This window comes from Diaphorina citri, unplaced genomic scaffold (genome assembly GCF_000475195.1).
Source record: "Diaphorina citri unplaced genomic scaffold, Diaci psyllid genome assembly version 1.1 scaffold6, whole genome shotgun sequence".
Lineage (NCBI taxonomy): Eukaryota > Metazoa > Arthropoda > Insecta > Hemiptera > Psyllidae > Diaphorina > Diaphorina citri.
Genome location: NW_007377445.1, coordinates 535040 through 549403, shown reverse-complemented (window position 1 = coordinate 549403; position 14364 = coordinate 535040). Strand labels below are relative to the sequence as shown.

Genomic DNA, 14364 nt, shown 5'->3' with positions numbered 1-14364 from the left:
ACTTTAGTGTAGATAATTTAAGAAGATGGTAGATAACTTTATCTAAAGAAGTTGGGATTAGCAGGGTATTTGATAATTTTCAACTGTGGGTACTGAACTATTAAGATCCTTTCCTCCATTCGTAACTTTATCGAAATACTTGTCCCCTCACAAAACCTATACCAACTTCATCGCCACTGATTTGTGATACTATTCTTCACAGGATCTCCCCGGAAAGAAAAGGTCATCACCCTCACCGACTCTTGTTTTGATACTGAACCCCCCAGAAGATTACCTATCTTTATAACGGTGAGTACCTTGGTACATATCTTTACAACGGCAACAATGGGTGTCCAACAACGGAGGTCGTATCGTCCTGAAATGGAAGAGAGAAGGAGGCACAGGATAAGGGAAACCCAGCCGTTCCGAGAACGTTAGTTGTTTAGGATTAAGTCCGCCCCCGTGCGGGAATCTAACTCGCGACCTAGCGCTATCAAGGCACCTATCGGACTTTTTGTTCACACCTGGTAACATTTCATATGAAGAAAGATATTTTCTTTGATCCCAAACAATATTTTGAAAGATTGGACCCTAGAAGTAGGTACTCCAACTGTTCTAAGATAAGTTACCCGGTGTGGTCCTGGAACAGATGATTTCTACTTACATGACGTGGTTCCAACTGAAGGAATGTGAGGAGCTGAGAATAGTTCCCCTCCTGTGCTGTGCTTTGCCTCCATCACAGTTTTGTCTTCAAATCTCCTCTTCATCTCTTCAACGCGTTGCAATCTTCTCTTCTCTGCATCTAGCAGGGAGTCCCCATCCACCAAACCATTGCTTGTCATTATCCTAGTGCTTTGCTGAACATTCATGGAGCGATGAAAGTTTTCTCCACTCTCACTCTGAGACATGGACTGAGTGTCCTCAAAAACTTTCGGCTCGAAGTTCTGCACAGAATGATATTGATTAGGAGGGGGAGGGGGGCATACAAAGTCGTTTCTCTTCACCTGAACGCTTTTACTGAAACTTGAAGTCTTGGCACCAGAAGGGTTGACTATGTGTTGTACGGGGACTGGTCTCATGTCAGTGATGACAGGAGGTTTGTCAAATTCTAGCGGACACGCCACTGGTTGGGACAAGTGTAGGGATCTACGTTTGGGTGCGGACAAGTTCGGTCTGACCGGTCTGTATGTGATTTCTTCAGTGTCGGAGTCATAAGGGCGCCACTTGGGTTTGATTTTACTCTCGTAATCACTTTCGTAGTCACTCTCGCGAAATTCGCCCCTGACAAATTTGGACGGGTTTCGCGGAGGAGGACAATGTTTGCGTTGTGATTTCGAATAGGTTTCCGTTCGTGCAGATTGTTCGAAAGATTTGTGTCGTGGTGAGGAAGGCTGTGCTTGGGAAGCTATGAGCATGCTCTGTGAAATGAGAAAAACAAACAAAGCCAAGGTGCAACATGAAGGTGCGATGCAAGGTGCAGCAGGCAAGGTTATAGCAGAACAGAGCCCCCTAATCTCTACTCATCCTACCACTTTTTCCCCCACCAGATATTAGTTCATAGTCCACTAGTGATAGTGATAGAGTTCACAAGATAATAGATACCTATCAATCACCATTTTGTTGCAAGTTCAAGTTCGTACAAAGTAACATGCATTAGGGGTTACGTTTATTTGAACTGCGCGCTGCGTCCGAAGCAAACTCCTGTACAGTTCAAAAGGTTAAGAGCTCTGAAAAGTAGTTATGTAGATACCTTCAAACAGCTTCAACTGAATTGAGAGAGCGTTGCGATTGGCGGAGCATGCAAAATCAAGTTCAAAGTATCCTAAACACCTTTTACCAATTTTAACGTGACCCATTCGTTACAGACTTCCGCATTATTTTATACCTTAATCAGTGATATACTGATAATTATCAAATTATCTTAGCAATTATGTACACTTAGATAAAGAGCAAAAGTACGAAGAAATTAATGATTCTGTAATTCATTATTGTTTTGCCGTTTTCATTTTACAAAGATAAGCAAGTATTGTTCATTTAAAATGTCAGCTTTAAAGCAATTTACCATACATTTGTACCGGAACTTCGTGGTCAAACAAAAACGGCAAAACATGAATGTTAGTAACAAAAGATAATAATTATGTACACTTAGATAAAGACAAAAGTACGAAGAAATTAATGATTCTGTAATTCATTATTGTTTTGCCGTTTTCATTTTACAAAGCTAAGCAAGTATTGTTCATTTAAAATGTCAGCTTTAAAGCAATTTATCAAACATCTGTACCGGAACTTCGTGGTCAAACAAAAACGGCAAAACATGAATGTTAGTAACAAAAGATAACGAAAACACTCAGGTTAGAAACAACCAGGATTAGGAACACCTCGAACCTTTTTTTGTGCTGAGCTAACGATGGATCCATCCTGTGACATCTTGGACTGGAAGGATTCCTCAGTGTCTGCCATGTAGCCACTGTCTCCTTGGGTGTAACCCTTCCTCTTCACCTTGGGTTCCTGATGAGAATAGAACTGAGAGGCGTGCAAGATCTGAGGTGGAGAGCCAGGCTTGAGTCCAGGGCGTAATTGAACGTGATAGAGAACTACCTACATGAAAACGACTACTTTGTGGCGTATAATATCTCTTGGTAGCGCTGTCAAGTTTTGACTTGGTGGGGCGGAGCGCTTCTGCGCTCCTTAATTTCCAGGGTTGACAAAAAAATTTGCACTCGTATAGCCTTCAAAACAGACTTCAGTGACCTTATGATTCATTTGCTATCTCAGGGTGTCTACCAGATGGAAAACCGGGAAAAGTCGGGGAATTTTATTTTTCCATTTTGGTAGACACCCTGTTATCTTTTTGATTCGACTTTCCAGAATCCATCTTCCCTCCAGTCATGTGTCGACGTCTCCTACCCCAATTTATCTACGTAGGGGATCGTCTAGTAATGGAGGTGGAGATAGCAGGCACCCCCACACCCACTGTCAAGTGGTTCAAGGACAACATACCCATTGCTCCTCATTCCCAGGAGTACCGGCTGAGACAGCAGGGCAACAGTTATGCTGTCATTGTAGAGAAAGGTAAGCATATTCTTTAGAGGAGAACAGACTCACTCAATGTACAAGGGTCTAAGGCATGTTCTACCACCTAACTTTTAGAGCAATCCGAGGTATATCTGTAAATGAGAATAAAATTGGATATAATGAAGCGGTACTACGAGTATATTGAACTGTTGCATTAAGGGACTACCTGTCAGACAGTCTAAATAAAGAACATAAAATGATTAAACTTGATGTATTCCGTGGATTATCCCTGAAGAAGATGACATGTGTATTCAACCATCCACCAATAGGTAAAGACTAAAGACTCAAACTGGCATATTATCTGCTACGCTTTTATTAATTCATCATTCATATTTGACTCTATTGTCCCTTATCTTGGTTTCCACAGCAACTCAATCAAACAGTGGCACATACAAGGTGACCGCTACGAACGAAGGCGGAGAGGCCCTCAGCTCTGCGGATGTGAAAGTCACTGAGAAATCTGCCCTCACCACCACTCCGGCACTGCTAACGTTTAGCCAACCCTCTTCGGTAAGTATAAGTACCTACCTTTAGTGTTTGTGTCTTCTTCTTCCTACCCTTTTGAGTCCAGGGATAACATCCGATGTATCCTGGTTGAATCTCTGCGTGTGAGAGCTTTGATAGTCAACTTTGCTGAACGAATTGGACCTGCCGAATGTCTTGGGCAACGTGCCATAGCCAGCAGCAGAGGAAGGACGCTCCGGTCTCTTCAAGCTGCCAGTTCTGCGGATTTCAGAGTCACTGCTGTCAAACTTGGAGTCGTAATCACTCTGGTAGTTTTTCTCTTCAAAGGCGGCTATCTTGGATTGGAGAGAGGATCGGGCAGGGGGAGGATAAGAGAATTGTTTCTCTTCCCGTTGTACTGTTCTCTGTGTTTTGATTTCTTTCTCTACATATCCATTGTCTGTTTTGGCCACTTCGTACGAGTAAGAGCTTTCAGTGACGGGCTCTGAGGAAAAGCTAGGGACCACAGGGGTATAACTGGACGAGGAGTTCTGTACAAGAGGCCACACCTTCTTAGCGAGAGAAGGTTTCAAGTGATGCTCCTCGACAACTGCTGATTCAGAGAAGGAAACGGGTTGCTGTTGAGAGCTTGAGAACTGATTACCACCTGATTGATAGGACTCTCTGACTGTTTGAGATGAAAAGCTTTGCTGTACCACACTAGAGTTGGACTGGTTTGAGTTCTGACTAGAATAAGGACTGTAGTTGGGGGCTCTGAATTGTTTGGTCTCATTCTCTTGACTTTCCGTCTTGTAATATTGATTTGCCACAGGTTTTGGTTGGTACGGTGGGGTGTAGGTGTTGGGTTTGAACTGGATGGGTTTCTGCTGAGTGGAAGAACTGTAGGAGCGATCTTCGGAGGAGGAGAAGGTTTTATTGATAGTCGAGTGGGAGGGAGTAGAAGGAGGGGATGGTTTCACCCATGGAGGAGTGACAACGTTCTGAGAGGGTTCACTTTTCACCCATGGAGGGCTTGCCTTCTGATTGCTTTGGAAGGAGGATTGCTTGTAAGAGGAAGTTTGATCGAAGGAAGATTGCTGTTTGAGTTGTTGGTGGGGTGGGGAAACATGATGAACTGGCGCTTTATAGGGAGGAGGTGGAGTAGCCACATAGGCAGGTTTAGGAGTAGGGGGTGGGGGTTGTTTGGCAACTGGAGGATTGTAGACAGGGGCAGGAGGATGATACGCAGGGGCGGGAGCAGGAGCAGGAGGACGATAGACAGGTGCAGGGGCAGGTGTAGGAGGGTTATACACAGGAGGTGGAGATTCAATAACAGTTTTCTTGACAGTTCTAGTTGTGACCTCGTCCTCCGTCAGATATTTCCTGGACCAGGCAAGTCGTTTAGCTTCTTCATCCTCATCATCTTTCTTTACAGGAACAGGAATCGCCGGCATGAGAGATGTAGGATGAGGCGTGTGATTGGTTGCCGGATGTGCCCACATTTTGTCCATTTTCACCCCCTCCGCCGATGGTCTCGGAGAAATACATCTTTTGATTTCTGTATGGGAAGTCTCGTGGGTTTCATTGATGATGTTGTGTTTAGGAGATGGAGGTCTAGCGAGAGGGGAAGCAGGGCGTATCCGCAGAGCTGAGGGCCTCTCCGCCTTCGTTCGTAGCGGTCACCTTGTATGTGCCACTGTTTGATTGAGTTGCTGTGGAAACCAAGGTAAGGGACAATAGAGTCAAATATGAATGATATGTAGATTAAAAAAAGCGTAGCAGATAAATATGCCAGTTTTAGTCTTTACCTAATGGTGGATGGTTGAATACACATGTCATCTTCTTCGGGGATAATCCACGGAATACATCAAGTTTAATCATTTTATGTTCTTTATTTAGACTGTCTGACAGGTAGTCCCTAATGCAACAGTTCAATATACTCGTAGTACCGCTTCATTATATCCAATTTTATTCTCATTTACAGATTTACCTCGGATTGCTCTAAAAGATAGGTGGTAGAACATGCCTTAGACCCTTGTACATTGAGTGAGTCTGTTCTCCTCTAAAGAATATGCTTACCTTTTATCCGGGCTTGGGCTTGGGCTTTGCCGTTCATCGTGTAGGGCTAAAGCCTTGGTCCTAATAATTTCTTTCAGGGCATACTCCAGTCCTAGTACGTTCAATTTCAATGAACGGTCAAATAGCGGCGATTAAGGCTCCTTTCACATCTAGACTGCAACTTGTAGCACACTGCAAACTTGAAGTTTGAAGTTTTGTGTTCTATTCACATCTGTACTGCGTCGAATCTTTAGATTGAATGATATTCATAAAGTGATCTTTAGACTTTTCTTGGTCTAACTTAGATTTGATAGCGAGTTCTTTATTTGCCTGTTCTGATTCTTTTAATTTGAGTTCCAGATTTTTATCGAATCTTTAGATTGAATGATATTCATAAAGTGATCTTTAGACTTTTCTTGGTCTAACTTAGATTTGATAGCGAGTTCTTTATTTGCTTGTTCTGATTCTTTTAATTTGAGTTCCAGATTTTTGATATCAGCAGTAGTTTGGTTAATCATTTTTTCATTTTGAAGAATTTTTTCCTTTAATTTTGTTACAACATCTTCATTTTTACGTTTCTCATCTGTAAACTCCACAAGTTTGTTTTGATGTTCATCTTCGAGAGCTTTGTTTTTTAAGTCCAACTGTTTAATTAATTCTTCCTTTGTAGAGATATGTTTATTAGAAACATCTAGAAGTGATTGTAAATCGCTTATTTTCTTATCTTTATTATGTATTTCATTCTTATATTCTTTAATGTTTTTGTTCTTTTCATCAATGTCTTTTTTCAGACATACATTTTGATTATTGACTTCCTTATACTCTCGTTCAATGTCTGATAAGAGATTATTTTTACTTTTTAATGTCTCGATGTATTTCGTTTTTTCTTGGACTTCTTTTTTCTTGTTTTCAATGATTTTCCTTAAACCCTCTATTTCTTCTTTCTTACTAGCGTCTAGTTTTTTATTTTTACTTTCTTCCAAGAGCAGTTTATTTTCTAGTTCTTTAACTTTTTCTTCTTTGGTATTCAATGCACTCTGAAGATGTTCGTGTTTCTTCTCTGATTCAAGTTGGAAATTATCTAATTTTGAGTTTAATTTGGCGATTTCGTTGTTTAACATTTCAATTTTTTGTTGGAAATTTTCTGTTTCATTTTCATTATTTTTAATTATTTTATCGCGGGATTTCAACTCTTCTTTCATATGTCTGATCTCTTCCTCTTTGAATTCCAATTTATCTTCGTATCTTCTTATTTCGTTGTTTTGTTTTTCAAGAATTTCTTCATGGTCTTTAATAATATCTCTCTTTGTTTTGTTTTCCATTTCCAGTTTGTTTATCAATTCCTCTTGTGTTGTTCTTACTCGATCTAACCTGTCCCTCAGTTGTTCTTCTCTTTCTATGAAATTGTTCTCCAGCGTGTCCCATCGTTCACTGAGATTTCGAATTATTTCTTCGTTCTTCATCAATTTCGCCTCTACATGATTCTTGTACTTCAAAAAATGTTTCTTGTTGTCAGAAAGTTCAGCATCCTTCTGTCTCAATCTTTGACGTTGCTCAACCAGCTCGCGCTCATACGTTTCCAATTTTTTCTTCAGTTTCTGTTTTCCGAAGGGTAGCATTTTTCTTCTGGGTTACAATTTCCCGTGGTACAAATTTTACTTCAATTTTTATTTGGATAAAAACAAAGGTTTTACAAATCCATTACGTTATCCTATAATTTTCATTATTTTAAATAAATGGCTGGAAAACAACGATACAAAAAATAATTTAAGTACTACATCTATCTATTTTAAAATTATGATTTCATTTCAGGTCATCCAACCCCGGACGTGAAGTGGAGTAAGAATGGAGCGCCTCTGGATTCGATTCCCGGCAAGATCACGCTAACGTTTGAACACAACAAGGCCAGACTAGAACTGAAGAACGCTACTACAGAGGATGGTGGTAGATATACGTGCACTCTGGATAATCCCACGGGATCCGCAGGATCTACGGCTGATCTGATAGTCAAAAGTAAGCTCGTGTATCTCCAGTAATGTTTTCGAAGATCGTAATCTAATGATAGCCCTGTTCAGCTTTGAGACGACACCGAAGCGAATACAATAGTCCGTCCACTATACCTTTTATTATTAGTAATAATAAAGGAAGGACGGACTAAAAATAAATAAAATTGTTGTGAACTTGAATGATGTTCTCATAATAAACTGGAAATTTAGGACCCTGTAAGTTCACGGAACCAGAGGCTTTGATTTCGGCTCAAACCTTCTTGTTTCCCCAAGGAAAACGTGTTGGGCTAACTGGCTAATCCACCTTGATACGATACCTTCAGCTTCAGAGTTCAACGATACAGATATCATTTTACCCCTTGTAATTGTTTTTACACTGCACATTGAATTAGAAATTACAACCAAACCAATAAAGATTCTAAATAAGAAATACCCTACATCTTGTTTGTTTCTCGTTTCCAGTCTGAATCCGAACACATCAAAGAGTACAAGAACATCAACGGCGTCGAAACGCGAAACGAAAAATCGACAGAATCTTCTTCGGCCAACTTTGGCGAGCTGATCAGCAAGCACGAGATCCTCAGCTCTGGCGGATCGTACGGTTCGATTCCCGCCCTGGCCAAATCCACTTCCAATTCGTCCATCACCAAGTCCGGGCCGTCGAAACGCGAAACGAAAAATCGACAGAATCTTCTTCGGCCAACTTTGGCGAGCTGATCAGCAAGCACGAGATCCTCAGCTCTGGCGGGTCGTGCGGTTCGATTCCCGCCCTGGCCAAATCCACTTCCAATTCGTCCATCACCAAGTCCGGGCCAGCCGTTTTTGTTTCGTAGCAATTAAACAACTGCTACATTAGACGCATGTGGTCTGTGTCGTAGCATGCCCATCCCGTAGTATGCCTCTTATCGGATGGGCGAGAAGAGACACAATACTTCCCATTTAGGGGCTGGGTCAACACGTTATGTCCTGTTGAATTTTTCCCAATCAACTCTTAATTCACTCTTCGGTTTCAAAATTGAAAAATGTGAAAACATGGTTTTCTCCATGTGTAGTTAACAAAGTGCCAATGTAGTAGGTAGCACTTGAATCACTCAAATATGCACAGAGCACTTGAATCACACACATATTCACACGCCAAATACACTAGAAGTAGAACACTCATACACAATCACTTCACACATTTTTTGCACGAGCCATATTTAGGTGATGGTGAATTGGTGATGCACGAATTTATTTTCATACTAGTGACCTATATGTTGGTGATGGGGTATTCGTGGCCGGGTTCACAAAGTGAATTTAAACTCAGTTTAACTCTAACTCTCGGATTAAGCAATCTGATGCTTAATTCGAGAGTTAAACAGTGTTTAAACTCACTTTGTGGCCCGGCCATCAGTGCTTTGGTGATGTTTGGTAGTAGTTTTGGCCAGATGATTTGTCACAATAAATGTTCAGTCTAAAATCTTGAAATCCGTGTCTTCCACACTAAACAGGTGATGGGGTATACCTACAGTCCTACACTACAGTCGATCGACATCGACGGGTATTCGTGGCCGGGTTCACAAAGTGAATTTAAACTCAGTTTAACTCTAACTCTCGGATTAAGCAATCTGATGCTTAATTCGAGAGTTAAACAGTGTTTAAACTCACTTTGTGGCCCGGCCATCAGTGCTTTGGTGATGGGGTATACCTACAGTCCTACACTACAGTCGATCGACATCGATTAGAACCTGGAACCCATATAAAATACCTAAGATCAAAGGATTTCTTATGGGGAGTGAAAAAAGTTTATTGTGTGAACGGGGTTAAGATTAGACGAATAGACGATGTCGATGGACCAAGTGTAGGCATAGCGGAAAATTTTCTTTCGTGAAAATGATGTAATATCTTGTGTCTCTGTGTCTCAATTCAATATTCAATTTTCAATGGATCAATTCAATACTCTTATGGGGAGTGAAAAAAGTTTATTGTGTGAACGGGGTTAAGATTAGACGAATAGACGATGTCGATGGACCAAGTGTAGGCATAGACACTGCTTGAACCCTGTTATTTTCTTTGGTAATGGGATATGTGTAAAATCTATGGAGGTTTTTAGGTTGGGAGCAAAATTCACCCCTTTAAATTTTTGCCTGTTAAGCATATTTTCAAGGGATGGATTTGCTTTGTGAAAAGATTGGTGGCGTTTTTAGTAAGAAAATTTGTAATAACAATTTCAGATTCACGAAAGTTTTACAATACGAAAACTTGAGACAATTTTACCAACCATATAGATAGGGTTTGGAAAAGGAGAAAGAGCGGTTTATACTAGACTAAGATTTTTAAGATGTCCATTGATTTTCACGTGCAAGCAAATCCATCCCTTTCCTCTGAATCTTTTGGTGAAGGTTGTCTAATATTGTACTTGTGTTGTTCCTTCTCTTCCTTTCTTCAATAAAGCTTCAAACCGAAAATAAACTCGAACAACGTGACTTTACCAACTCGTCCACCTTTTTCAAGCAGCAGCAGCAGCAACAAGTACAACAACATCAACAACCACTACAACAAGGATGAGGCGTGTGATTGGTTGCCGGATGTGCCCACATTTTGTCCATTTTCACCCCCTCCGCCGATGGTCTCGGAGAAATACATCTTTTGATTTCTGTATGGGAAGTCTCGCGGGTTTCATTGATGATGTTGTGCTTAGGAGATGGAGGTCTAGCGAGAGGGGATGCAGGGCGCGTGATCTCACTTTCCTTGTGAAGTTTCGTCGTCCAAAGCTTCTCCATGGATACACCTTCAGCAGAGGGTCTGGGACTTGTAGGTCTCACATGGATGTCTGCTTGTGGTCTCAGTACAGGACCATTGGTAGGAGGAGAGATAACTTTTCTACCGAATGTATAGTCACTTTGTCCTGAAGACTCCACTTGGGTTTTAATACATCGTTCCTCCACAACGGGTTTATGATCATATGCAGGTTTGAATGGTGGTGGTCTGGCGGGTTCTGGTGCCTTGTACACCGGTTCTCCCTGCTGTTTGGGGAAAATCTTGATTCCACCTTGAGGTACTTCAGCAGTTGACAGTTCTCTATGTGATTCCTCCATCTTCTTAATCCTTTCTGTAAAGTTCTCTTTGGTTTTAGGCGCAACTTTGGGGACGTAGCATATCTCAGGAGGAGGGCCAGGTTCCAAATAGAGGGGCGTGTCATTATAAGGTTGTGGCACAGGGGATACAGGTTTCCAGGATTTCTCAAAGCTCTTCGTTTCTACTCGCTCGTTTAGAATATTCCTGGCGAACTCTGGTGGGATCTGATCATCACTGTGAGGGAACACAGGGGATGTAGGTCCAGGTTGATACTGATTACTTAGCAGTGACTCTGTCTTCTCCACATGATGATGTATTTCCTTCTTCTTGTCAGTATGGAAGCTTGGAGGCAATTGCTTCTCTGTTTCTTTCAAGAAGTTCTGCTCGCTTTCATTTTCCTTGATAATATTCTTGAAGAAGTCCAGTGCACACTTCTTGGGGATGGTTGTATGTTCTATGCCTTCCTTCGCAGCCTCGTCACTGTTTACAACCTGTGTTGTAGATTCGGTCTTTTGATTCTCAATGTAAGTTTTATTATCAGTCTGAATAGGAATGACAGTTTCCTTATGAGTTTCAGTACCAGATGATTGTATACTATAGGGCATATTCAGCGGCATGAATTCGTTGGCAACTTTCAAGTTTACATTCTTGTCTTCCCTTGAATCCTCACAGCCTCCTGATGTTGATGTCTTGACTGAATCCTCACAGCCTCTTGACATTGATGGCTTGACTGAATCCTCACAGCTTCTTGACGTTGATGGCTTGATTGAATCCTCATAGCTTCTTGACGTTGACTTGTCTTCCTTGAGTAGAGTTTTCGACACACTCAGATTTTCCTGCGTGGAATAGGAAGACAGATTTTGCTGTTGTTGTTGTTGTTGTAGTGGTTGTTGATGTTGTTGTACTTGTATCAGAACAAGCAAATAAAGAACTCGCTATCAAATCTAAGTTAGACCAAGAAAAGTCTAAAGATCACTTTATGAATATCATTCAATCTAAAGATTCGACGATAGAAAACTTGGAGATTTGCAAAAAACGAGCTTTTGAAAATTTGGCACAAAAAAACGATATAATTACACACATGGAAAGAGAAATTAAAGACAATGAAACACAGTTATCTAATAAAGAAAACGAATTGAATAACATTAAAAAGAAATTAGAAGACATAGTGCGCCAGAATGAGGTACTTGAGTACAAAGTCAATCAAATAGATGAATTAAAAAATATAGAAATTAACACCATAGATATAATACTCAGAGAACAAGTTAGACTGATAAATCATGCATATCAGATTGAATGGGAGACTAGAGAACATCAGACATTAGAGTTCATCAGAAATATTGAACTTTTTGTAGGTAAACAAATTGGAAATCATGAAAAACGATTAAAGATTATTGAGGATGTGCAGCAAGCTACGGATCAATTAGTATTGAGTACAAATAAAAAGATTGAAGAATGCACTAATAAGATGAAGGAGCATAAAATTCATCTGGAATCTCTACAGAAAACCATTACTGAAATAAAACTCGAAAATAAAGAAATGAAAGAAGAGTTGGAGAGAAAAGACATGGTACATGGAAGGCAAAAAAGGCAAATGAACGAAAACTTTAAATTACTACAAACGGAAATTTTAAAATCAGAAATTGGAACACCGCTAACAGAACTGAATAATGAAAATAATATGGATGCACCTGCAATGGAAAATATTCTTCGACAAATACACACAAGAAATGTTGTTATGAAAGAGCTTAGAGAAGATATTCAAGCAAAACAAGACACTATTCTTAGACTTCAACAGAAATATCAGAAGCTTTCGGAAAAAATCAAACGAGTCGTTATAACAGTCACGAATGCAAAATTTGCATATCAAGAACTGGAAAAGGAGAACAAAAGACTAAGGAACACGCTGGCTCAAAATAAAAATATAAACGAAACAATAGAAGAGACTCGAACAAGTCCAAGAAGAGCGAGACCAACAATCTCTGAAAGTTACAGTGAATATGATATCCGCAATAGAAAATTAGACGCACTATCCAACATGACATCTGATCTAAAATCTGATAACACCTCTGTCACTCCCCCTTTGCAGGCACTATGTGAAGAACTTGAGTCCATCAGAGAGACAAGCCAGAAACAAATAGAAAATGTAGAGCAACATACAGGACTGCAGAAAAACATCGATTATTTGAAGACGGAAATTCAGAAAGAGAGGAAACTGAGGAAGAAACAAGAAGCATTATTCTCAAGTGTGCTGAACACTTTGAACTCGGCCTCAACAAGTTTCCATCCAGACAATCCTACTTATCATAACGATATACAATAATTAATGAGAGAACCATTGTATACAAATAAAAAGTATGAAATTTAATGTAAAACATCCAAGTGCCCAATGATTTATCCCCCTATTTTGGCAACTAAAATTTAGTGGTTGTTTAAAATCATTAAATCAGTTTACAAAAATTCAACGGAACAATCTCATATGGTGCAATAAAATCAAAGAAAGAATTCGTGTGAATCATTGTCCAGAAATCGAGCAACAATGGTCACCCTGTAAGGCAATGCACATTGCCAAAACATGAACAAACTACACAAATATAACACATTATTCATACACGCAAATTATCTTTTCGAAAAAAAAAAAAAAATAAATGTATTCTAATAATTAACAGTAAGAACTATAAATAGTTGATGTGTGTAGGTATACGCAGCATGCAGGCAAGTTGAACAGGGAGGAATAGGCTTGCGGTTTCTTCAGTTAAATAAAGTTCATCCTTTGTAGGTTTATTTATTTAAGTACATACCTAATTTATACTGTTGGCTAAGACTAAGAAGTCCCATTAAGTCAACAGTTTGAAAATGTCGCATTTATTTACATACAAATATAGGTTCACCAGACAGCGACTTTGCAATTGCACCATTTCTCAAAGGATCACTTAAGCAACTTTGTGTATGGTTGACATCTGATATATCACATTAATAAGACTACATGCTCAAACAGATTACCTTCAATGATAGCTGAACGTACTAGGACTGGAGTATGCCCTGAAAGAAATTATTAGGACCAAGGCTTTAGCCCTACACGATGAACGGCAAAGCCCAAGCCCGGATTTATCCTCTAAATAGCCTGATAGAACGGCAATCTAAATAGTATCCACTTACAATTAATTAGTTTTTTTCACAGTGCACAGCGAAAATCTACATGTAAAAATAAACCGTGTCTTTATTTCAAAGAGAACACACCACACATACACACAAGATAACGAACAAAAATCGTGTCGAAAACTAAAAACTATTAAAATATTTTTTTGAACAATTTATTTTTTTGTCGAAATCTTGAAAAAATAAAAATACTGCTCGAAAACATAAAAGCGTAAGATAAAGATAGAGGATAGACTCATGAGAGAGATAATGCTATGTCTTGGGCGTTGAGGGGGGGGGGATGTGGAGGTTATTTTGGGAACAGACAGAATAACATTGGAGGCACAACACGGGACCGCGGCTGAAGTAGAAGAGTAGAGCCCCGGGTTCGAGCCCCGGTAAGGGCATGAAAATGCGGTTATGCAGAATTTGGAGAAATGCCAACTTGTGGTCCAACATCTGACCCCTCTTGTACAAATGTACACGTGCTATAAAATCAGGGGAAGAATAATTTATTGGTACCAAAGAAGATTTTGACCCTTGAGGGGTTTTGATGGAAGCTAGTAGAAGGCTTTTGTACATAATATACCAATCCTAAATGCATCAG

The 14364-nt window shown here is 40.0% G+C and overlaps 3 protein-coding genes across 3 annotated transcripts; all 3 read right to left on the bottom strand.

Annotated features, from left to right (window-relative positions):
- Window positions 1-552: 552 nt before the first annotated feature.
- On the bottom strand, window positions 553-5614 carry LOC103524757 (adhesive plaque matrix protein-like). Its single transcript, XM_008489792.3, has 4 exons — window positions 5578-5614; window positions 3626-5146; window positions 2365-2549; window positions 553-1397 (listed from the first exon to the last, which is right to left on the bottom strand). The coding sequence occupies exons 1-4, from the start codon at window positions 5612-5614 to the stop codon at window positions 636-638; spliced, it is 2505 nt and encodes an 834-aa protein (XP_008488014.2). The 3' UTR covers window positions 553-635.
- A 286-nt stretch (window positions 5615-5900) lies between these two features.
- LOC103524736 (uncharacterized protein PFB0145c-like) lies at window positions 5901-7593 on the bottom strand. Its single transcript, XM_008489770.2, has one exon. It carries the CDS (start codon window positions 7173-7175, stop codon window positions 5901-5903), a length of 1275 nt encoding a protein of 424 aa, XP_008487992.2. The 5' UTR covers window positions 7176-7593.
- A 2491-nt stretch (window positions 7594-10084) lies between these two features.
- On the bottom strand, window positions 10085-11522 carry LOC103524724 (titin-like). The gene is made up of 2 exons (XM_008489759.3): window positions 11424-11522; window positions 10085-11276 (listed from the first exon to the last, which is right to left on the bottom strand). The coding sequence occupies exon 2, from the start codon at window positions 11234-11236 to the stop codon at window positions 10085-10087; it is 1152 nt and encodes a 383-aa protein (XP_008487981.1). The 5' UTR covers window positions 11237-11276; window positions 11424-11522.
- Between the last annotated feature and the right edge of the window lie 2842 nt (window positions 11523-14364).

Bases quoted from the DNA above. Each gene is read 5' to 3' on its own strand.
- LOC103524757 (XM_008489792.3), bottom strand. From the start codon at position 5,614: ATGAACGGCAAAGCCCAAGCCCAAGCCCGGATAAAAG. The intron at 5,147-5,577 runs GTAAGCATATTC...AGAGGCCCTCAG, and splicing joins AGCCCAAGCCCGGATAAAAG to CTCTGCGGATACGCCCTGCT. The intron at 1,398-2,364 runs GTTCGAGGTGTT...CTCATTTCACAG, and splicing joins TTAGCTCAGCACAAAAAAAG to AGCATGCTCATAGCTTCCCA.
- LOC103524736 (XM_008489770.2), bottom strand. From the start codon at position 7,175: ATGCTACCCTTCGGAAAACAGAAACTGAAGAAAAAATTGGAAACGTAT.
- LOC103524724 (XM_008489759.3), bottom strand. From the start codon at position 11,236: ATGCCGCTGAATATGCCCTATAGTATACAATCATCTGGTACTGAAACT.